This window comes from Pimephales promelas, chromosome 19, assembly GCF_988280905.1.
Source record: "Pimephales promelas chromosome 19, fPimPro1.hap1.1, whole genome shotgun sequence".
NCBI classification, from domain to species: domain Eukaryota; kingdom Metazoa; phylum Chordata; class Actinopteri; order Cypriniformes; family Leuciscidae; genus Pimephales; species Pimephales promelas.
Genome location: NC_142787.1, coordinates 13208423 through 13233443, shown reverse-complemented (window position 1 = coordinate 13233443; position 25021 = coordinate 13208423). Strand labels below are relative to the sequence as shown.

Genomic DNA, 25021 nt, shown 5'->3' with positions numbered 1-25021 from the left:
CAAACACACATCTCATCGCCTCACCTTCACACCATCCAGCACGCCTTTGATCACCGTGGTGACGGTTGCCACGGTGTCCTTGTCGTCGAGGTCGATGCCCTCCAGCATCACCTGGTCGGACCAACGAATGAGATTCGCCAAACTCTGATACACGCGGTTATGACAGGAGGACATTGCCGAGCTGCGGAGAGAGAGAGAGAGAGAGAGAGAGAGAATAACAGAAAGAGGCTGCAAAATCACTCTTATTTAATATGGTACTTAGACGTAGATAAGTACGTAGATATTTTAAAGAGTAACTAAACACTAAACCGACTTTTTTTAGTTAATGATCTGTAAGAATGGATCTTTATTAATACCAGTCATTGATTCAAGTGTTTTATTTCTACAATATATGGTGTAAAAACGTCTTAGTGCTGCCCTCTTCAGGTTGAACGGTGGCTACTGCAGTTGAATTTTCCTATTGGATGTTCCGCACCTCGTGACGTACGCTGGTTTCAGCTCACCACGCGAGCTAAGCCCTTGGCAGTATAAAAACCATCTTGTGTCGTCAAAACCACTGGAATTGTGAGTATTGAAAACGATCAGGATAGAGTGTTATAGCATCTATTTCGTCCCCTCTATCTCCGCCCACTTTTTCAGCATTTTCAAATATTACCAGTGGGTGGAGTCAGGCTCTGACCAGGGGTTTAGTTACCCTTTAAAGATTACCACGGTGTTACCATGGTACATTTAGTGCTGGTACTCTCACCTGTGCTGTATCCGAGCCTCTACCTGCATCAGAGGCAATATGGCCTCCAAAACTTTACTAGCTGAACCAGGAAGCATCTGGAGAACTTTTGTATCGACGCTCATCTTGTCCACAATCGTCTTGAAGTAACGCAGAGCGCTCACCACCTCCTTCTCCTGTTCCTCCAATCGACTCACCTTCTGTTAAAAGACATTAAATGTTATTTACAGAGGATGGAAAGTTGATATTTGCGATAATGCAGCGGCAACAGAGTTGAGATAGAGCAGCATGGGAGTTATTCTGCAGCTAAAAAGATGTGGAGATCATCTTTACTGAGATAGAGCTGCAGTAGAGCGACCGTAGAGTTGCTGTAAAGTTGAGAGGGTTGAGTTTGTTGTAACTGTAGAGGTAAGAGGGTGGAAAGGTAATGGTTATTGTGGAAGAGCAGAAGTAGAGTAACTATAGAGTTAGTGGAAAGTTAATTCTGACTAGTTATGGTAGAGTAACTGTAGATCTCAAAAGGAAAGAGTAGAGTTGCTTTACCTTGTTGACGGGTTTCTCTGGAGTCTTCACTGCAGGCTCTGGCTGGAGTTGTTTGCTTTTCTTAGATGGAGTTCTTTTAATCTTCGGGGAATGAAATTTCATCAATTTCATCGTGAAAGATGAGAGGTGGGACTTCTGGGATTCTGGAAAACAATAAAAACACAGAAGGATAAATTCACAAGACAAGACAAGTACATATCAAAAGGAGCTTTTGCATAACCTAAAATCTGCGACAGAACAAAAAACCCGAGGCGATTGGGGAAATTCATTCAGGCTTCGTCTTTGACGAACTCTCAGCACTGTTTTGGTTATCAGATACATTTAGAGAGACGATCTGTCACTAAAAAAGGAGGGTGGGATACTTACAACCAGCAATCAATGCAAGATCAGAGTCGTTTTATATAATAAGCACAATTAAACTATACAAATAAACACATTCAAGCCTTGCTGGCGATAAACATCACCAAACAAACGTGCTCCCACAGGCAATTACATAAACTAGAATCCCCGTCTGTGGGGTTTTATCATAATTGGAATTTTATGGGCTGTAATTAGAGAGAAACGCGCGCGCGCACACACATACACAGCTATTTCTTAATTTATCATCCTGTTCAAAGTAATATCTGTTAAATAATACTCTCACATGCACAATTAGACAGAATCTAAACTGCACAGCTCATTCAGAAATCATTAGCCGTGTTTCCACAGTGTCAGGTCAAAAGCGAACGTGCCAGTTGGTGCCAGGGCCAATCGCATTTCCAATGTCACTTCCAGGGCTTGATCGGGCCTCGTCAGGGCCTTTTCAGTACCAAACGGCCAGCGATTTTTTGGCCTGACGAATAAGCTCGGCTTAGAGGAGTGGTTACAAACAGAGGCGGTAATGCGTTTAACTAGTGTAATTGCATGTGATTTGTTGTTGTACGTCACACGCATCACACACGACCAGCGTCGGCCAATAGTGAGCCTACGTGTGACGTAGCTCTACGCAATTACACTAGTTTAACTGACTAGAGGCGCAAAGAGAAGGAAATGAATAGTTGAAATGAAGTCGTTATTTATGTTTGTTTTTTGCACACAAAACGTTTTCTTGTCGTTTGATAAAGTTAAGATTGAGCCACTGTAGTCACTTGGACTATTTTAACGATGTCTTTAATAACTTTCAGACCGGCAAGTTTTAACTCCTCAAGAAGCCTATGAACTAGTATGGAGGAGTGATCCAGCTCTCAGATTTCATAAAAAATATCTTAATTTGTGTTCTGAAGATGAACGAAGGTTTTACGGGGTTGGAACAACATGAGGGTGAGTAAATACTGACAGAATTTTCATTAATACGCCTTATTCACGGCAGCGCCATCTTTGATTTTTAATGAGAATGAAAGCGAGGCTGTGAGGGATAGACTTGCATCTCTTCAATGGGCTGTATTGTTATTTAATGTGTTTTCGGATTGTTCTGCTCATGAAACACTGGAAAATATCTTTCAAAGAAATGTCAGTTGACAAAAAACTCCGACAATGTAAGCTGTGGAAAATTGTAAGATTATAATCTAGCCGCTTTATTCAGCTTTTTACAGTCCATGCCATTGGAAACACGGTAAGTCTATCCCTCACAGCCTCACTTTCATACCTGTCATGGCGCTGCTCTGAATAAGGTCTATTATCCCTTTAAAGCCCTGTCTCGCACTGGCCCGACAGTGGAGAGGCGGCTATTGTGATTGTGACATCACAACAACGAGGTCATTTACATAAATCTGCCACATTTACACAACAATTACTCAGTATTTAGGAACTTCAGCCCTCTCCACTACGGAAAGGTTCCACAATCATAACAGAGATCGTTTCTCAATAGAAATCTTAAAGGTACAGCAGCAAAACAGCCTGTTTAAAGATTTAAAGTGTGTAAATTCGGCACGACTAGCATTACCAGACAAAACTGAGGAGTCAGGGAGGGTGGAATATGTTTCGACTGTTTTTGGTGCAGGAAACCTTATGTCAACCTTTTTTAATGCTTGTTTTTATTTTATTTTAAATGATCTTGAGGCCCCCTTGGAAGTTTGTTGTCCTCCTGGTTGAGAACAGCTGTTCTAAGCCCCTCTCACACAGAGCGCTGATCCCAGAAAATTGCAGTGCCTTCTGTGTGAACACAAACACGTCCCGGGATTGATCCCAGGATGCGGACCTAGTAACATTGCTGGGATCAGTCCCGGAACGATCTCTGTGTGAACCAAAGGGACTGATGCATAGCTGTCAACCCTCCCGTTTTTTCCGGGTTTCTCACGTATTTTAGCTCTTTTTTTCCGCTGTCTTCCCGTTTGAGTATTTTCCCGTAAAATATACCGTATTTTTACTCTCTGATTGTGTGAGACGTACGGGCTCGGACAGATTCGGCTTGAAGTCGTTTATCCTCGGATGCGGTGGCGCGCGCGCTGGCCGGAGACACACTGGCTGCGTGGCGTGTCCGTTTTTATTGCACGCTGCCTGCGTGACACGCGCGTCTCCAGAAAACGCGTGCATGCTAGAAATAGAACTGACGCCTATTTTTCACGCGACAGGCAAGCGTGTTTCTTTGCCTGGAATTTCTTTGCGTTTCCAGGCAAAAAAATAAATAAAAAATAGGAAACGATGTTTAGGCTAGCTGAATGTAATTTTGTACTCGAATACATATTAATACATTACATTTTGATGTTTGAAAGTCTAGGTTTTTACATAAATTCAGATATCAATGTAATTTAAACAAATAATAATTATTATAAATAGATTTTCAAATATATGAATAAAATATATTTTCTTTTTTTCCATTTGTTTCTTAAGCTCTTAACAATGTGATTACATGAAGAAGAAAAAAAAACTTGAAAAAAAAAACCGTTCTGGGCCTATAGGAGGATATAAAGATAGTGTGTCTTCTGAGTGATGGTCCACCATCAGGCTAAATAGGCTCTTTAAAGCTACACAAAATGTGTAAATGTAATTAAAATAAACAGACAGCCCACTTCCCTATTTTGCGGATTTTGGAAGATGTGTGATAGGCTAAATGTTGAAATTGTTGTCCAAATGCTAGAGCAACACACGCTAATCCAAATGTAGATTTTTTTCCCTTTAAATGACACTGTCTCTTTCTCTCTCACACATAGGCTAGTTATGAACACCTTAGACTTTTAAGGATTGTGCTTTATTTTTAAAGTTTGTGGGTGAGAATCGTGCAAAAAAAAAAATCCCTTATTTTGGGGATGGATTCCGGGAAAACTCCCTTATTTTCAATGTTCAATGTTGACAGCTATGGACTGATGCCGTTAAGGGTGTGTTTTAGTGATGACACTGAAGCTGAGATCATTCACCAACTTAGTTGAACGGTACGTGATGCACTATTTTATGATCAAATCAGTAAAAAAAAAAAATGTACGAACGTGGTTTCTCGAGAGCAATCGCAGATCATACGCAACCTTAACATCAATATCCTGATGTCACGTATCTTTGAATGCGCGCATAGATTTCAGAAAATCACTGGCAGTGGGAATGAATCTCTATGCGAAAGAGGCTCAAAGTGTGTTTAAGAAGCGTGTACTTAGTTTGGACCGCATGTAATCATACACACTCTCGATGCACAGTTGACATCTGACCCCTCATGAGAAAAAAACACTTTTTGGGTTACAAAAATGCAGGAAACTACATATCATGTTTGTGTGTTTAGGTGTGCATGTTGACAGCCATTGTTGCAGAAAGGGACTCTGCCTTTCCGTTCAGAGCGTGCTCAGAACAATGCCTTCTGGGTAAAACGGAAAAGTTGTATTGTAACTAACATGGGTGGAGCCATTATGCTCTAATACACACATACCACACTTAATTAACCTCTCACACACGCATGCATGGTGGGCGTATTAAGGCCTGTGGGCTGAAAAGAACAGCAGTGGAGCGTGGGTAATGTAGTACTTTAAATGTAATCACCACTAAAATCCATACTACAGATCCATATCACACACCAGCACTCACCAATCAATCTCTACAATACAATACTGAGTGTGTAAGTGGCTGCATCATGCAAAGTTAATGTAGTTTTGGCTCAGGACACCTAGCATTGTGCAATTTACGTGCAGTGAAGAATTACTACAACCAAAATCGACAGAAACGCACGCAGAATATAACCTACTGTTTTTAAAAAGTAGTATGTAGTATGCACAGAAAGCCCAGATGACTTTTTACATTTGACAAAATGTGCAGTTTGCAACCACAACAGACTATGGGCCAGATTTACTAAACTAAAATTAGCGTGAGAACGCAATTCCAAAATGGCGCCGATGGGAGGGTAAAGTTCTGTGCGTGATCTACTGACGACTCGACAGAACTGACGAATACAGACGCACCTGGATCATTTCCATAATGACCAACCCAGTCTACCAATAGCAGCACAAATTCATGTCTGGTTTAACCCAGGTTTTTTGGGGGGCGGTAAATAATGGCGCAAATATAGACTAGCACAAACCTTAGTAAATCACCTTGCATTATTCATTTAACCCTTTAACTGTCACCCCCCTTTTTCTGAATATACATGAAAATGCACATTTCAAACTTAAATGGTTGTAATTCAAGAATTCAAGAGTTTTAAAGAAGAAATTTGGCAGATTTTTGAAGTAAGTGAAACAGAAAAAAACGTATAGAAGTTTGAGTTTATGAAAATGTACTATGTAAAAAATGTAATTATTCAGAATTTATATAAAATATACTATATTTTCAAAACCTGGGCGACTCTAAAACTGCAAATAATCAAAGCCACAAATCTGAACAAGTTGTGTTTAAAATTTTAGGTTGACGTCTCAAAAAATGAGCTTTCAAAAAGATTTTGTTTGGGCGCAGTACCAAACTTTTTCACTAGGTCGCAACCAGCCTCCATTACTTCCCATATAAGGGCGTCTCCATTTATGTGTTTTGAGTGATATGAACCATTATTTCCAAGATTTTCATACAATTTATGGAGTAGACATCCAATTCAGAAGTAATATGAAAAGTTTGGCAGATTTTGATATGAATTAAACCTCTAAGAAACATATAAAAAGAACAAGTAAGTGCGTTACAGCTTCCTGCCACATCACAAATGGTGAATCTATAATTTTTTCTTTATGTTTTAAAAAAAGTTAGACCTTTTTTTCTAAAATAATTGAATGGATGCTATCTTTTGAGCTCTTGGTATGAAAACAAACTGAGGTTTCTACCCATCATGATTTCATGATTTTTCATGTTCATCACAATTTCAAAATAAAGGTCTAAACACGCCTTAGGAGTATGAACATATTCTTGTTGCAAATTGATAAATTACAGCTCCTCTGTAATATATATTGCTGTAATAACAATACAATGCTGAATAAAGTCATAGTTTTTGTTATTTTTGGACCAAAATGTATTTTCGATGCTTCAAAACATTGTAACTAACCCACTGATATCACATGGACTACTTTGATGATGTCTTTATTTCCTTTCTGGACAAGGACAGTATACTGTACATACATTTCAATGTTCTTACAGGCATGGAATGACATGAGGGTGAGTCATTAATGACATAATTTTCATTTTTGGCTGAACTAACCCTTTAACCCTTATCTTTCCCTCAGGTTATTTGAAAACATTTACTGTTCATCGGAGTTATTGTTATTTGTTATTGTTATTTATTTCGATCTCCATTAGCTGCACACAGCGGCTACTCTTCCTGGAGTTGATTCAAACCAACATGTGAAACCAACAAAAACTTTTACACCATGAACATTACATTTTGCAAATCTAAACACAAATAGAAATAAAAATTAAAACCCACACACCCCTACTCATACACACCTACATCCAAAACCAACATTCACCCATATACACAAAACCTAGTTCATTCTCAGATTTGAATAATCTTATGTTACAAAATTAAATTTATACAGTTTGGTCATGATACTGTCGCAATAATTTATAATGTAATACAATTTACTATTCACAATACATGTTAACTCGTAATCAAATGCCTTTTTAAAAGGACTTTAAAATGACGTTTACTGTGTGCATTGACAATGTCACCGGGCAAAGTATTCCAACAGAACATTGCTTTATACAACAAAGCTCTCTTTCCATAATTTGTTCGTACTTTGGGTAGTATAAACCTCTGTAGCATGTCTAGTGGCATAATGGTGCTCATCAGAACTAAAGTGCAACTTACAATAAAGTACTTTTGGAGATTTAGTTAAAATGATAGTTCTTGTTAAATTTAGCAAGGAAACTGTAAATCTTTCTGTATTATGTATTATGCATCCAGTTCACATTGGTTCCAAATGGACACTGAAGTACACATCGTGCTGCTCTATTTTGGACCATTTGTAGATCTGATATATGTGTCACAGCAGCACTTGACCAAACCTCTGAGCAATAATCCAACTGTGACAACACTAGTGATTTCATTACATTTACTCTAATGTTAAAAGGCAACATGTGAGAACACCTTCTCACCATAAAAAGTCCATTGCACATCCTGCGGACAACTCTACTGATATGCTTGGACCATGATAGGTGGTTGTCGACTTCAATACCCAGAAGCCGTGTCTGTGATACCTGCTCAACATGCATATCTTTAATAACTAAATTCAATTTGGGTTCACTAAACAACATGTGTCTGGTTCCAAAAACAATACTTTTTGTCTTGCCTACATTTAAAACCAGCTTATTATCCTTAACCCACTCTACTACGGACTTTAGTTCCTCCAATAACACAATTTCAAGGTTTTCAATGGTTTCGTGAGATGTGTAGATAGTTGAGTCATCAGCATACATTGCTATTCTTGATTTTATTTTAAACTAATGGCAAGTCATTTGTATATATGGCAAACAGGAGGGGTCCTAAACAACTTCCCTGCGGTACACCACAGTCAACTGCTTTTTCATGTGAAAAACTTCCATTGAAAAACACAGTTTGTCTCCTATTTTCCAGATAACTTTGAAACCAATTTATTGCCGTTGAGCTAAAACCATAACAGTACAATTTATTTAATAAATATTTGTGATCAATTAAGTCAAAGGCCGAGCTAAAATCTAACAGTACAGCTCCTGTTAAGTTTTTATTATCTGATGCTATTAGCCAGTCGTTTTTCATTTGAGCCATAGCAGTGGTTGTCGAATGACCAGCTCGATATGCATGTTGATATTCTGTATTTAAATTATGATCTGAAAAATACTTTTTTATTTGTTCCACAACAATCTTCTCCATGATTTTACTTAACGCAGGCAACAGACTAATCGGTCTACAGTTGGATCCAAAGAAAGTTGAAGATGTATTTTTTGGTAAAGGTAAAATTTTGGCTGTTTTCCAAGCATGGGGATACACCCCTCTGTTAATACTTAAATTTAAAATATGCATAATCGGAACAGCAATTACACTAGCAACAAATTTAAACAATTTAGAATCAATATTATCCATACCAGATGGTTTTTCCTTACATTCCAATAATAATTCTTCTACCCTTTGCACAGTTACATTATCAAACTGAAAATTACAGTTCTTTTCCTGCATAATACTATTCCTTATTAAAAACTCTGCTTTTGGAATTAAAAACTCTGGAGTGGTCCAAGATCTTGGGACTTTTGTAGCACTTCACGAATCACGAATACACGCACACACTCACACACACACTTACTGGATTCTAGGAGTTTAGCTTGTTGAAATTACAAAAATTATAAAATATTTCCTTTGTGCATCAATTTGTCCCCCTTAGAAATGAATGGAAGTCGAGGAATGCTTCGGTACAAAAAAATGCTTTTGATAAAACTTTAACAAAATATAATTTTACACGTCTACCCGTGTATCTGAATGCATATCAAAGTTATTTTAAATTTCAATTGAAAGAATGTGAAGAATGTGCTTAAATTATATTTTTTATTGATAAATTAGACATTTTAAAGTACTTAAAACAAACAATTATTTAAAAAAAAACATCCCCACAAAAAAAAAATGATAAAAAACAACAAACAAAAAAACACATTTTAAAAATTAAACAATACAAGCTTTCTGGACAAAAATAAAATAAAAAAATTGACCCGCGAGGGAAAGATTACATTTTGTGTCTGAAAGAGTAACTCCTACTACTGGACATGCAATAAGGTCAGCCGCAAAATAACTGTCCATGCCTTTTCAAAACACATTTATAACCGTCTTTAGTAAATCCTGACAGTTACGGCAAAAGAGGGTTTGCGCTGGAGCAAGCTGTTAGTAAATCTGGCCCTATGTGGGATATTTAGTCCCAAATGAATGCAAAGTGCTCCACTTGACCCTCCATGTCCGGTGTGATAAGTACTCGGATCTGACTGCCAAAAGTTAAGATGTTCTTGACAAAAATGCTTTAAATATAACTTATTTCAGAGATTAACTGGATGCAATCACTGAATTAAAAATGCAATGTCATGCAACAACAATGTTAGAAATGCTTATTAATAAATTAAAGAGAGTAATTTCTTACAGTCTTAATTAGGACAGTTGGGCCTGGTTTCTAATGGTTATATTATAAATTATCTATACTTTTTGTACACTGTTTAAACTCTTATTCGCATTTAAATAAAAAAAATAAATAAAAATAAAAAATCTGTAAGAAGAAAAAAAGAAGACAATCTTACTGGTGTATTCAGATAAATGTTATATAATGTCACATAATATTAAAATAGACACAGTAGTTTATAATGAAAAACTGAAAAAAGGAGAGTTAATGATGTCATCAAATAAAACAAACAATGATAAGTGTAGCTAAATCACAATAAGACCCTCATTAACATGACCAATTACAATTTTGATTTGGTAAATTCATTATTATTTAACACAGGTCTGTCACTGTCTTCGCAGACGATTCATTATTTTTAAATAATTGTGGTTCATTTAGTTTCCTTTTGTGTTTATGTCTCTTATCTTAAGCTTAACCATTCACATAAAGACATATAGAACTTGAAAGAAATCACACTTTATAGAATGTTTCTTTAAGTCTTTGCAAGCAAGAACTGCACAGGGGATTGCATGAATAATAATATTTTAAATATTTAAAACCAGAATTTGAAGTGCACAAATATAAGCGTTTAGCCCATTAAGGAGCAATGGCAATAGGCCTGAAATGCATTATGGGTAATCCTGATGCTGAGCTTCAAGTCTGAGTAAATTATGCTGTCAATCAGATTCCACTTATCGGAGAACATTTCAACACGCAGTTCTCTGCAAGATCAACTATAGCACACACTTCCCTCCCTCGCTCTCGTTCCGCCCAAGGGAGTGTTTTCACTGTCTTTAATGGAATGCTGATAATATAGATTGACGGAAAAACAGAGAGGGAGGCATCAGATTTTAGCTGGTCTAACTACAGCCTTCAAACCATGTCCATTATAGACTAATGAACACACGTGTGTGTCTGAACTCAAGCACAGTTGCTAGAAAAATGAATTCAGGAATAGGAAGCCCCGGCCAAATCCTGCATCATTTCCTGTCCAGTGACCCCATCATCACAGTGACTGCGTTCCCCAACCTCCGGTTCAAGGTCTGCTTCAGCACGAAAGTACACACATCACATACAAACATACAATTAGTCCTAACTCATGTCACCTGCAGGTCACAGCCACCACTTCCTGCTTTGGCCTCAGTCCTACCCATCAACTTCCTGTCTGGCTCCAATGCACAGGAGCACTTCCTGTGCTGCCCATCCTCTTTACAACAAAGAGCACTGACCTCTGGAACACTGAGTCATGGATAACCACACACACACACACACACACACACACTCACGTTTACTTAGCATCTAAATGGGGATATTCCATAGACGTAATGGCCTTTATACTGTACAAACTGTATTCTTTCCCCTTACACTAACCCTACCCATCTCACACACACACACTTTGAATTTGGCAAGTACTACATTTTGCAATTTAAACTACAAAATACAAACACCATACATACTGCAGTCAGAAATATGTACTAATAAACTTTAGAGCGGATACTTTATGAAAAATAATACTTAATATTTAAGTATCGCCTTTACAGCTTCACAAGCTTCATGGTAGATACAGATTCAACATTAAAAAATACACATATTTAATCAAATTCAACTTAAAAAATGTTTATATGCATAAAAACTTTAAAATATTCCCTAATTTTACTTAAAAATTCTAAAAGTTTATTTTGGGGGGTTCATCTTACAAAACAGTTTAGCTGATTAAAATTGGCTTTTCTTAAAGTAGAATAAAAATAAAATAACCCCCCCCCCCCCCAAAAAAAAAAATTAATACTCTGAGATAAGTAATAAAAAATAGTATCCGTTTAATTGATCTTCAATTTAGTAACACTTTATTTTAGTATAATTAATACGAACATGGACTAAAGAGACATACATTTTTAAGCCTTTATTCATTTATTAATAATTTATTAGTTAATATTAGTTAATACAAAATTATATAAATTATATAGAAATGTATTAATAATTTATTAGTTAACATTAGTTAATACAAAATTATATATATATATATTATATATAAATTGTATAATAAAAAAGTCCAGGGTCCATCATTCAAAAAAAACGTTTTCCTGATAAAAAAAATACAAATAAAATAACTGTCTCTTAAATTATAACACAAATACGACAAAAAAAAAAATACAAAACCTAATACTACAGTAATAAACCAAATCATAATAACAATAATACAAATAAAACAATAGGATAACTAATTTTAAAAAACTATAGGTTAACTAACAATAAAAAAGCTAATTTTAATTAATTAATATGGTCACAAGCTTATTTTGAATTCATAATATTTCAGAAATACATACAATTCTGGTTTAAAAAATAAAACAGCTCAAAAAAAAAAAAAAAAGCTCAAATTTCACATGATCCTGCCTTTTGTTTTAAAAAAAAGCTAATCGATGCTCAGTCTGTGGTGGACAAACAGGAACTATTTTATTGAAATTGTTTAATTTACATGCACAAAGTTTCTATGTTTCATAAACACACAGTGCATTTCCTCCAGATGACTGGTTTAGTTGGAATAAAGATAATGACAGGCAAAGAACAGTCACTGACTGTGTGTCCCTCAAACACATCATGCACAGGAATGTACATTTGCAACACTAATAATCTTGGTAACAGGCTCTTGTGAGAGTGAGTGTCTGCAATCTCGGCATGAATCTACCCACACAAATCACACGGCAGGAAATGCTGTCATGAAAGAGGTGTGTAGGAACAGGTGCAGGAAGAGGAGGAGGAGGAGGAGGAGGAGAACTGGGTTACTGGAGCAGACGTGATGCGAGAGACTCATTCAAGTGAAGAACACGAGGACAGCAGACAGAATCAGATGAGTTATCTGGGACATGCTTACTAACAGGATTTGTGTGTACAGGTTATGGATTCAGGAATTGTGTGTAGTTTTCATGTGACTAACATGTGACTAATGCAAACACATTCCCCTGCATTAACCATCATCGTTCACGACTCCATGGACAAAATCAAGCCCCGCGCGTTTGTTCTTGTTTAAAAAGGCAATTCACTGGATTTACATCATAACAGGGATGAATCGCAACTTCCCTTTCATGCCAACTTTAATTTAAAGGTGCAATATGTAAGAATTTTGTAATAAAATATCCAAAAATCACTTACACAGTGTGATGTATTTCTTACAATACTTGTACTTACAATATCCCAAAAGTCTCCAAAGATATATTATTATAGAGAAATTACAATTGTAAATAAGTGGCCGACTAAAACAAACTAACACGTAACATTATAACTTTCAACACACATTTAAACGCTGTTTAGTGTAATAGTGTAACGTTAGCCCAAGTGAAGCAGTGCTGCATTACCTCACAAATTTAATTCATCTAATAAACTGACCTGTGAGAGTAATCCATCACTTGTGGGTAATTCAGTAGAATTAAATGTCCTTATTCCTTTATATCCGCGGGTAGGGCTGTCAAACGATTAATCGCATCCAAAATAAAAGTTTGTGCTTACATAATATGTGTGGGTGCAACGTGTACAATTATTTTGTGCGTATATATATATATATATATATACACGCATCTATATTTAAGAAAAAAATATGATATATATATATATATATATATATGAAGAGTTCAGATGCAAAAGCCTCTAAGTGCCATTTGAAATTTTCTTCTAAAATGATAATTTTTATCAAGCTTGTATATTTAAGTTCAGTAATTTCACTTAAATGGCAATGAAGATTGCCTATTAATTGTCATTTAAGTGAAATTACTGAACTGAAATATACAAGCTTGATAAAAATGGTCATTTTAGAAGAAAATTTCAAATGGCATTTAGAGGCTTTTGCATCTGAACTCTTCATATATAAAAAAATATAAAAAATAAATATAAAAATATTTCTTAAACATATACAAGCATGTGTGTGTATTTATATATATAAAATAATTATACACAGTGCACCCACATATATTATGTAAACACAAACTTTTATTTTGGATGCGATTAATCGCGATTAATCGTTTGACAGCCCTATCCGCGGGAGTCGTGTGTGATATCTGTCTCTTTAGCAATCGCGACCTGCTTCATAACGCAGTAATGTTAAAAAAACAAGAATGTTTGCACTCATCCATAAACATTATTAGATCCATCAGCTTGACAGCAAGTCCCATCATTCAGCTCATCACTGCATCATCAACCTACGCTTTTGTTATTGTTGTTATTATTGCTGCGCCCTCTTGTGGCGAAAAAATCTTACATATTGCGCCTTTAATTAGAATGGTAACATCAATACAAAAAAGATCAAGACAGCTCGGTTTTAATCCCTATCATTCAGCCCAAACACAGATGATTAAATATACCATCGTCTAATAGAGTTTCATGTTCCATCAAACACACGCCGTGGTCCTGATCTATTTCTGCCCTTCTGCTTTACTCAATATCTCTCTTTACTCAATATTTAAAGGGGTGAATATTCCTTTAAAGGGTCATTTTTCTTCATTGTCTACTTTAAATGTAAATTAAAAAAAACAATTATTCATTGCTCTTTCATGTTAATTTACAGTGTTTTATTAACTAACACTAACAGATACAGTATGTTCACATTTGATTTCAAAAATATATAAATGTTGAAAATAACATTAACCAAGACAAATAAATGCTGTAGAAATATTGTTCAATAATAATAGTTCATATTAACTAATGTTAACACAAATGGATTGTAGCCTAAATGTTACTGTTTTAGACATATTCTCAAGACAAAAAAATCCTATAAAACATTGTGCAACATCTTTGGACACCCACACACACTCATGTCTGTGTTCATCCATGCAATATATTTCAATACATTATGAGCAAATTCCGTTTGTCAAGATGTTTTGGAAATATCAAATAAACCCAAAACCTGATGGGAACAAAATAATTAAGGAGCTTCCACAAACTACAGTGCAGTCTTCAGGGTTTCTGAGACGATAGTGACTTCGAGACAGTCAAAGTGTCAGGTAAACAGAGTATTGCAAGCAGACAGACTATACGTCAGAAGAACTGATGGTGTTTTAATACTTTCTGTTTGGTAAACAGAGCATTACGCAGCCGAGAGCGAGTGACTGCGCAGCAAGAGGAGAAATGCACAGATATTATCATTTCCGGATGCAAAACACTTGTTATCCTTCACTCACTATCTCTCTCACACACACACATGCTCACGGCCTTCCTCAGGGAGCCTCATCCCGCTCTAAACTCTCTCTGTCTGGCCTTGGATGATGAGTCCTCAGCCTTGAACCAAATCAACCAGCATAAATACTTACTCAAAAGTCATCATGGAATCAAAATAGACCCCATTACTTCATCGAAACATTGGTTCCCAATAAACACAAAGATTGTCTTTGTAATGTTTTATCAAACAACTTTCCTTTTTAACTCCCATCACCAAGTCCACTTACTTTTTAACCCCTCTCGACTAAATTCGGCCACTTTTTATCATCCAATTATTGGATAAACTCAAATTCTTACATTTTTTCCTGTTTCACTTGGAATTACACAAGATTACAGAAGTAAAATGAGTTGGGAACGGTCTTAATCGCCTTTTATGAGGGAATGAATGAATTACTAACATGACCGAATCAGTCAAACTCAGTTTTGCCAAATGTATTTTCTTGTTTTTCCAAATTTACCATTGCTAAGATAAACATTTCTACTGCTGAAACCCAAGTGGCGAGCTCCATTTCAGCATGAAAACTGGCACACTGAAACTACAGGCCAAAACAACCGTATATCTCCTCTAAATCAGACAGGATGCTTTGATAGCACAATTTGAACCCAGATGTTTGGCTCGAGTTACATAGAACCCGAATGCAGACGATTTAATGTGATCTGAGGTCCTGCCATCAGCAGCACTTCTGAATGTCCTATTTATGACTTACGGGCCTTGAATCGATGCTGGCACATTCAAGTGCATGTTTCTGTGATAAAGTAGAAAGTTAAATACAATGTTTCTGATACAGGTATCAAAAGAGCGCAGAACTATTTGCAAAACGAGCATGTTCCTCTTTAAAGACTCTCTCGTCAATCCACAGCCCAAAATCCTAAATGTCCCAAAACAGAGAAGTCAAAATGACCATCTCATTCATGTCCCGAAAGACTCTCTCTGCATCTCTTTTTCTGGACGCAGATCGTTGGGTTGGATCCACCCAGAGTTTGACTGGATCAAATGAGCACTTAGACAAAAGCCACACAACTGGAACGGGAAGGAATGTCCCTGGAATTTCACATCAGAAGCTTCTGTATTCCCAGAAATACTTTCTTTGTTGGAGAAGAACTTGCTTGCAATTTTTTTTAAGAGGGCAATTAATGTATCAATGCAGCATTAACAAAAATTAACCATGGTATATAAATATCCTGTAACACAATATATAAAAGTATCATAGCATTGCAGTCGGATACCATAATACAAGGAATTGAACAGAAATTAAATGAACAAAAGCACAACCTTCAACAACACAAGTAATTGACTTTGAAGAACTTCCCAAAAAAAGCCTGATCGATCTAAATCCAATAGCGTAAATTGACAGAAATAGACGAGAACATTTGTATCCTTCAAAGTCTAAAATCCAATATCACAATATGAGTCATGGAAACCAAAGTACAACATGAACTGCAATAAGGATGTGTGTACTTTACGACTACAATTAAATGGAAGCTCAAAAGATCAACGTTAAACTTAATAAGCGACCAAATACAAAGTTCATCCAGCCTTGATATTACACATTACTCCGGTTACGTCACACTCAGAAAACAAAGTTCAAATTCCTCCACATAATCTCTAACAATGACCTTGATGAATCCAAAACCTTTGTTTACATGCTTTCAGCGCATCTGTTCTCACCTGTATCTGGTGCACTATTAAAATATTCCGTCTCCTCCAGAAGAGGTTGGGATCTCCGACTGGTGTTCCCCATGTAGAACCCGGACGAATTCTGGTTATCGAAATGAATAGTGAGTTTAGAGACTCAAATAGACTTCTTCTAATCTCATTCACCCCAAACAGGGATCTCTGGAGGTGATACTGGACATTTTATTCAATCAAAAAAAAAAACAACAACAGTTGTCCAACAGATCTCTGTCAGAAGTCAGAAATAAAAATCCAGAGCCGGAGACCTCGCTTAGTTAGTCACCCTCAGTCAAATCCCATGACCCAGCCTGACTCAGACTTCAAACCGAGTGGGATCTAAAAATAAACTCAAACAGAACTGCAGAGAACTTGCAGAGTCCGTCGTCTCCGTGTTCCACGTGTGTCGGATGATGTTGGAATGCCAAAAACATCCCGATTCCTGGATTCCAGAAGAAACTATGGAGCAATGATGGTCAAAATCCGCTCGGATGAAAAACTGCCTGACGCGAGTAATGATCGATTGAGCTTACGGCATGGAAAACTGTGCACACAAAACTAAATTACACCGATCCGGGGGGGAGAAAAAGAGTCAATAGATTTTAAACCTCCATTATGTAGTTCTGAGCAGCAGACAGATCAGATAATACAGCTCAAATCAGCTTGAAATTCTCAATCTCACATCCATCCATTCCTTACTATATTCCCACAAAGCCCTGCACGTCCACATACACACGCCTGCTTCTCTCAAACGCACACATGGCGCAAGTCCCATCTAATTACTGAAGCTCAGGATAGTAAGAGCATGTTTTTCATTCTAGTAATCTACTGCGCTCATTTCTCTAAAACCCCAAATTACAGTTTTGGAACAAAAAACTAGTAGTCAGAGACGACTAAATAATTCTGGCCAATCGAAGGCCAAAACACTCCCGACAACCAATCAGAATGCACTACACTGAATCAGGAATTAGGAACTAAAGTCAAAGAAAACCTATCAAGTTCTTAGATTTATATATTTATTTAAGCAAAATAGTGTGACAACAGAAAAGATACAATAATAATAACTTTTACACTTATGCTTGAAATGGAGTGGGAAGAAGTAAAACGTATTACTTATTAGATTCATTTAAAAGTCATTTTATTTTTAGATCAGCACGAGTAAAGATTGCATCATCACATGAAATACTTTTTAATCTATTACTTCACTACAAAACCCCCATTTTTGAAGCCTGAAGCATGTTAAATCACAAAATAGACTGTAATTCACCAATATCATTGCTAAATATTCTTGTTGTGAGTTCAGTTGTATGATGCTAAATGACGTTACCAACCGGACAACTCCATTAAAACGTGATTTAGACCAATTCACTAATTTTTTGACTTGACAATAATCACTTAATTTATACACAAAAAGTAATAAAAATGTCTATTTTGAAAACAGCTATACAAATAAAGTGACTTACTTTTATATTAGGCATGCACCGATGTATAAAAAAACAATTATTTTCACTATTGGTCGATTGTTTAAGATCAGTCAATGATGGGCTGATTAGACCCCGTCTCGGGATGTACGCATATTAAACATTTTGGCCGATGCGATAATCGATAATTCCCCATATTTGAAAGCCAATAACTGATATATTGTCAGATAAATCTAAATCTAAAGTTTTTATATAATTTTTGAGAGCATGATAACAAAAACAAAGGTCTCAGCATTAAAATTTATGTTATGTCCCAAGCACACATTTATAATTAGTAAGTAAGTAAGTAGTAAGTAAGTAAGTAAGTAAACTTTATTTATATAGCACTTTTCACAGACATGAAGGGTCACAAAGTGCTTTACATTAAAAAAAAATAATAATAATAATAAAATAAATAAAAACCACAACACACATTACAACACCACCATATAGCTAGTTAAAAGCTTGTCTAAAAAGATGTGTTTTAAGGTGTTTACTAAAATTTTCTACAGTGTCCAAAGCTCTCAAGACTAATGGAAGAGAATTCCATAGCCTTGGAGCCACCACACAAAACGCACGATCACCTCTTGTTTTAAAACGAGTTCTAGGAACAGTAAAAAGGTCTTGGCCTGAAGACCTCAAGGAGCGTCCGGGAGAGTGAATGTGAAAAAAGTGTAATAATGTCATTATTATAATTGTATGTAGCCTATATATGACAGACTTGAGCTGCACATGTTGCACTTAACTATATTTTCCTTTTTTAAAGTGATTTCAATCGTATCTCAAGCAATTCAAAAGCATCACGGTGAACAGTATGCATCTAGTGTCTCTCAACTGAAGGAAACAATCCATTAATTATCGGCTTTAATATATCTGCCACATTTTTTTATCAGGCCGATAACGATAACATTACAAATGAACATATCGGCCGATATGGTGGCCAATATATTGTGCATCCCAATCAAAAAGGGCGGAAAAACGTGTCCGACAGACTGCAACTTATACTATGTGTGAAGAAAATGTGTCTTGTGTTGAATTTTGGGCTGTCAAAGTTAACTCGACAATACAATAATGCATTTGCAGTTTGAAAAATAGCGATGTTAAAGCATAAAGCAACAGCGTTGCCAGGTGTGCATTTACACCAAACATTATTTGTAGTAGGGCTGTCAAATGATTAATCGCGATTAATCGCATCCAAAATAAAAGTTTGTGTTTACATAATATATGTGGGTGCACTGTGTATAGTTATTTTGTATATATATATATATATTTATACAAAATAATTATACACAGTGCAATAATTATACACAATTGTTATATTTTTATATAACAATTATTGTTATATAAAACACAATTATTTTTATATAACAATAATTATATAAAAATAATTATACACAGTATATATATATATATATATATATAAAAATACACACACATGTATGTATATTTAAGAAAAAAATATTATTTATTTATAAAATATTTATATTTATAAATAATAATAATATATATATATATATATATATATATATACATACAGTATTTACATGAAAATTTTTCTTAAATATATACAAGCATGTGTGTGTATATATATATATATATATATATATATATATATAATAATTATACACAGTGCATCCACATTATTTATACACAAACTTTTATTTTGGATGCGATTAGTCGCAATTAATCATTTGACAGCCTAATTTGTAGCGCCTTAAACTATTGTTATCGTTATCGGCAGATATCATTCTGAAAAATCGGCTATCAGAATCGGCAGAGAAATTTAGAATCAGCGCATCTCTATTTTATATTGCTGAAAACATGTAGGCTGGCTAAATATTGACAGCAACAACAAAATCTTAAATGTATATATATATATAATATATATATATATATATATATACACACACACAATATACTCCATATTCTCATCCAGCCCAAACATGCACTAGTGATCTTAATCTATAATGTGTCTGTATTTCACAGTAGTGCGTTATCTCTCAGTTTACTGCTAGACTGTGTTTAGAACACCAGCATGTCCATGTGAGCATTCACACACACTTTTGTCGTCTGGGATTTACACGGCAATGGAACTATTCATAAACACAACACACACATCCGCCCGAATGCATTACACAACCATGAGCTGTTATAAATAATTTTTCTGTCAGGGATTCATAGCTACTCATAGATACATCCAAAACACCCACCGAACATGACACATTATTACAGTCGAGTTATTTGGAGAATGTCACATGAAAACACACAGATGCAGGGCCGATTCCTCAGAAGTGCTCAGATATAACAAGGCACATTACAATCACAACATGAGTTCTACTGAGAAAATGTATTTGAATACTGAAGAAAAAAGACAATTCTGTCATCACTTACATTATGTTCCAAACCCAAAATACTTTCTGTCTTCTGGAGAAACACAAAAGAAGAAATGCTGAAACGTAGATCTTTTTCAAATCGTTACTATGTTTACATAATGCACAAATAATGTAATTATTTCCAATAACTGGGAAATAAAGTGAGTGACCAAGACAGCACAACACACACTAACAGATTCCTTTCACAACGTCAAAAATCTGTAAACAAACATGGCAGACGACGGCAAGCGACGAGAATACCTTTTGTGCGAAAAAACAAACAAAAATAACGAGTTTATTCGACTATTTCTTTTCTTCCTTGTAGGCCAGAAACGAGATTTCCTTAGATTTCCAGGACGCATGCGCGAGAATTGCGATCTAAAGTAGTGTAAGCAGATAGCAATTCTCGCGCATGCGTCGTGGAAATCTAAGGAAATCTCGTTAGGAAGAAAAGAAATAGTCGAATAAACTCGTTATTTTTGTTTGTTTTTTCGCACAAAAAGTATTCGCGTCGCTTGATAAACATATAGTTGAGCCACGGTAGTCACTTGGGATATTTAAACATTTTCTTCATTGACTTTCTCAGCCGTCAAGAGCCAGTCCCTTAGGAGCCAATGTGGTAGTTATACAGCTCTCAAATTTAATCAAAAATATCTTCATTTGTGTTCCGAAGACGAACGAAGGTCTTACGGGGTTGGTACAGCATGGGGGTGAGTAATTAATGACTTAATTTTCATTTTTGGGTGAACTAACCCTTTAATGGTATTGATGGCTCCATGAAGAACATTTAAATCTGGAATCTTCCCATTGCACATACAGTCCTTTATAGTGGAAAAAGGTTCTTTAGATTATTAAAATATTAGCTTCTGTTCACTGAGAGGTTCTTTGGGGAACCAACATTGGTTCCCTATGAACCCCCCATTATAAAGGCTTTATTTTTAAGAGTGTACTAGTTAGTCTGAAGCCTTGAGACACGACTCAAGATTTCTCACACACTCATTTTTCTCCCCAAAGTTCATTTTCTCACTGTTGTAAGGAAGTTGAAGGAGGTCAGATCTGCTTCCTGGTTTTGTTCGACGCTACAGGGATAGACAGAAGCAGACAGAGGGAGGTCGTTCATAACAGGTGACTGGTTTTAACGTTTCAGCATGAATGACAGTGGCATTATGACATGAGGTCAGTGTTTCCACGGCGACAAAGAAACATGTTGATGTGGAGAATTACGTCAGAATGCGCGCACACACACACACACACACACACAGTGTCAGTCTGCGCACTCTTTACAGCTCTTGTTGTTTCGGTCTGGCTCTAGACTTATCCAGAACCGCGCTCATCGATTCGCCCAACCAACAGAACGCACAAAAGACAAACAGGCAACCCGGTAACCAAACACACACACAAACCTCCAATACAAACAAAGCGGGTAAGCACATGGGACACACTTCCTACAGGTCGGTGCAAGACAGGGCACAACGTGAGCCTGAACAAAACATGCAAAGAATGCGGCTTCCAAAATGACTTCAATACAACTACTAAAGTGTTCAAATTCGGTTCATTCTCAAATAAGAAGTGTGCTGACACGATTTAAACGGCTCAAACACGCTCAGCCCAGACGAAATGCGACAAATGCTTCTTTTCAGTTGTGCCACAAAGGAATGTTCAGGTAAGTAACGCCTCGGGATATGCATTCTCTACCTTCCCGCACGGAGAATCACTTTTCAGGAAGAAGTCGGCTTGGAAGTAACAGTTAAAAATGCTTTGCTTTTTAAAAGAAAATAATACTTTTATTCAGCAAGGAGGATGCAGATAAACGTGACAGTAAAGACATTTATAATGCTGAAAAAGTGTCTTTTTGAAATAAATGCTGTTCTTTTGAAGCATCCTGAAATATAAAATGCATCACATTTTTCTTTCGAACACAAAACTATGAAGCAGCACAACTGTTTTCAACATTGGTAATAATCAGAAATGTTTCTTGAGCAGCAAATCATCATATTAGAGTGATTTCTGAAGAATCATGTCACACTGAAGACTGGAGTAATGATGCTGAAAATACAGCTTTGATCACAGGAATAAATTACATTTTAATACATATTACAATAGGAAACTGCATTTTAAATGGCAATAATATTTCACTATTTTACCGTATTTTTATCAAACTAACTTTTCAACGTAACAATAATAATACTAAAAAAGGAAGAAATATCTGCCAATGGGATCAGAAAAATCAACTTAATTCAAAGGTGAGTGTTCATAAATCATCGACAGATATTTGTTCTTTGTTTAAGTATAAACTCACTTCATTTTGTTCAGTTTTTTACAGATGCATCTCATGTGTATATTTTTAAATTTGGAGAACAGGACCATGAATTTAAGACCTTTTTTAAGGCCTTAAATTGTGTAATAGTGAATTAACACCTTTTGAAATCTCCAAAAACCTTGATAACTTTGATTTGTTCAACAGAACAACCAAACTTTCCCTGCAGCCTCACCCTAAACCCTGACCCGATCCGGGCGTTCGGGACAGCTGTTTAGGGTGAGGTGATCAGGGGGATTGAGTTTCCTTCCCACCGCCGAAAGAAACCTCCTGTCGCTTTCTGTTAAGACTCACCACAACCAGACAGACACACGAGAGAGAGACAGACAGTCTGTGTTGTCATATTCCTAAACATAACATGCAACATGACAGCATTCAACTGTGTCCAAAGAAAGCCAATGACAAATTCAGCAAATGAAAACACAGTTATCATTCTCAGAAATAATGACAACGCCTGCTTCAGAACAAGGTGACACTGTCCACGCAGAAATAATGACCTGTCCAGGGGTGCACTTTATCTAAAACATACTCAAACAACATTTGCATAATAAACGCTGGGTTTATGAACTATTCAAATGAGCTGCAAATGTTAAATTGGTTTTTAAGAAAGCACAATATACACTTTATTTTTACATGTTAATCTAATATCCTAATGTTCAAACATATAGCCTATCTTACTTTAAGAAAAGAAAAACGATATTGAAAATATACGCATGAATTCTTTAAATAGTTTTAACACGCAACCTAATCAACCAGTGAACATAAGTGAAACCCAATGCATTCATAAATAAAGCTGTTCATAACACACATTAAACTCATAAACGTGACTTATTATTTGTATGTGTGTGTGTGTGTGTGTGTGTGTGTGTGTGAGGGAGAGAGAGAGAGAGAGCATGAGATTGACAACAGCATCAGGCAGGAGAGGCTCTACTGCTGCTGTAAGTGTGTTTAGATGGACACATGCATGTTTCATCTCACAGATACACCGACGGGACAGTCTCTGCTCGGTTTCACGATTCTCTCGGCGAAGCCTCGTTTAAATGCCCCGTCGGCAGCGCGAGCTCGGAGACTCCCCACGGACGCTAGCGCGTGCTAACGGACAGACACTGATTTCCCACACCACATATTTCTGGGTCGACATGAACATTAGAGACCCGTGCCTTTGGTGCATTCCTAACAGTGGCATTAAATGCACCAGTAAAAGATTGCGGGCCAGTTAAAGTGCATGGTAACCAGGCCTACATACTCCGCGGGCCGGTTCGCGCTTACCGTGCTTGCCTTCTATTTTCCCCGACATGATCGCTGCGCTGGCCGGAGCAAATCCTCAGTTTGGACAGTCACAGGAGGACAAAATGGGGAATTTAGGCCACAGTAATCCCGAGTTATATTCTTCAGCCACACATTTTGATGTACTGGGTCAATGTGGCTATATAGATCCCCGGAGAAAGCGGGCTAGAATCCGTTCACATGCACGCGCTGGCGACAGACAGACAGTGAAATCTACTGCTGATGTGTGTGTGTGTGTGTGTGTGTGTGTGTGTGTACGGAGAGTCCCGTCCGTCCCGAGGATCCATTGGGATGCGAACACAGCGCCCCTCTCTGACTGGAATCACGAGCTACAGGGATCGTTCGGTGTCAGACTCAAGACTGACAGGAATAATTAAGCTAACCGAAAACACACATTCTGTCGATTACTCTCCCTCGTGTCTTTCAGAAAGGTGTTTCAGTTTCTGTCTTCTGTGGAAGACCAAATGAGATGTTTGTCTGAATGTTCACGCTGCTCTTTTCCGTACAATGAAAGTGGATGGGGACTAGCGGGGCTATCAAACGAATCAAAACTAGACTAAAAATAGTCCAAACGACTTCAGCCCTATATTGCTTTAACAGTTATCCCCTAAAACTAAATAACTGACTCTATTTTAAATCATAGTGAAGTGCAGTACCAGTCAAAAGTTTGGAAATAAATAAATTTTTAATAATTAAGTCTCATACTCATCAAGACTGCATTTATTTGATCAAACATAAAGAAAAGAATAAACAGTGAAATTGTGAAATATTGTTAGCCCACTATTCAAAATAATGGTTTTCTTGGTGAATAGCTACATATGAAAATGTTATTTATTCATGTGATCAAAGCTGTATTTTCAGCATCATTACTCCAGTCTTCAGTGTGACATGATCCTTCAGAAACTATTCTTATGGAAACAGTTGGGCAGCTTAATATTTTTTATAACCTGTGAAACTT

General features: G+C 36.5%; 1 protein-coding gene across 9 annotated transcripts in view; it reads right to left on the bottom strand.

Annotated features, from left to right (window-relative positions):
• rapgef1b (Rap guanine nucleotide exchange factor (GEF) 1b) overlaps positions 1-24315 on the bottom strand; it is a 52488-nt gene extending 28173 nt beyond the window's left edge. For 3 of the 9 annotated variants that reach the window (XM_039661025.2, XM_089124054.1, XM_089124053.1), the window contains exons 1-4: positions 16625-17458; positions 1271-1413; positions 749-927; positions 25-181 (exon numbers count right to left, since the gene is read on the bottom strand). In XM_039661025.2, the coding sequence (XP_039516959.2) occupies positions 25-181; positions 749-927; positions 1271-1413; positions 16625-16697 (552 nt within the window). In that variant the 5' untranslated portion in view covers positions 16698-17458. Of the gene's footprint in view, positions 1-24; positions 182-748; positions 928-1270; positions 1414-16624; positions 17459-24045 lie in introns of those variants that run through there. The other 6 variants (XM_089124059.1, XM_089124055.1, XM_089124056.1 and 3 more) reach the window with 4 other exon arrangements.
• Positions 24316-25021: the final 706 nt, after the last annotated feature.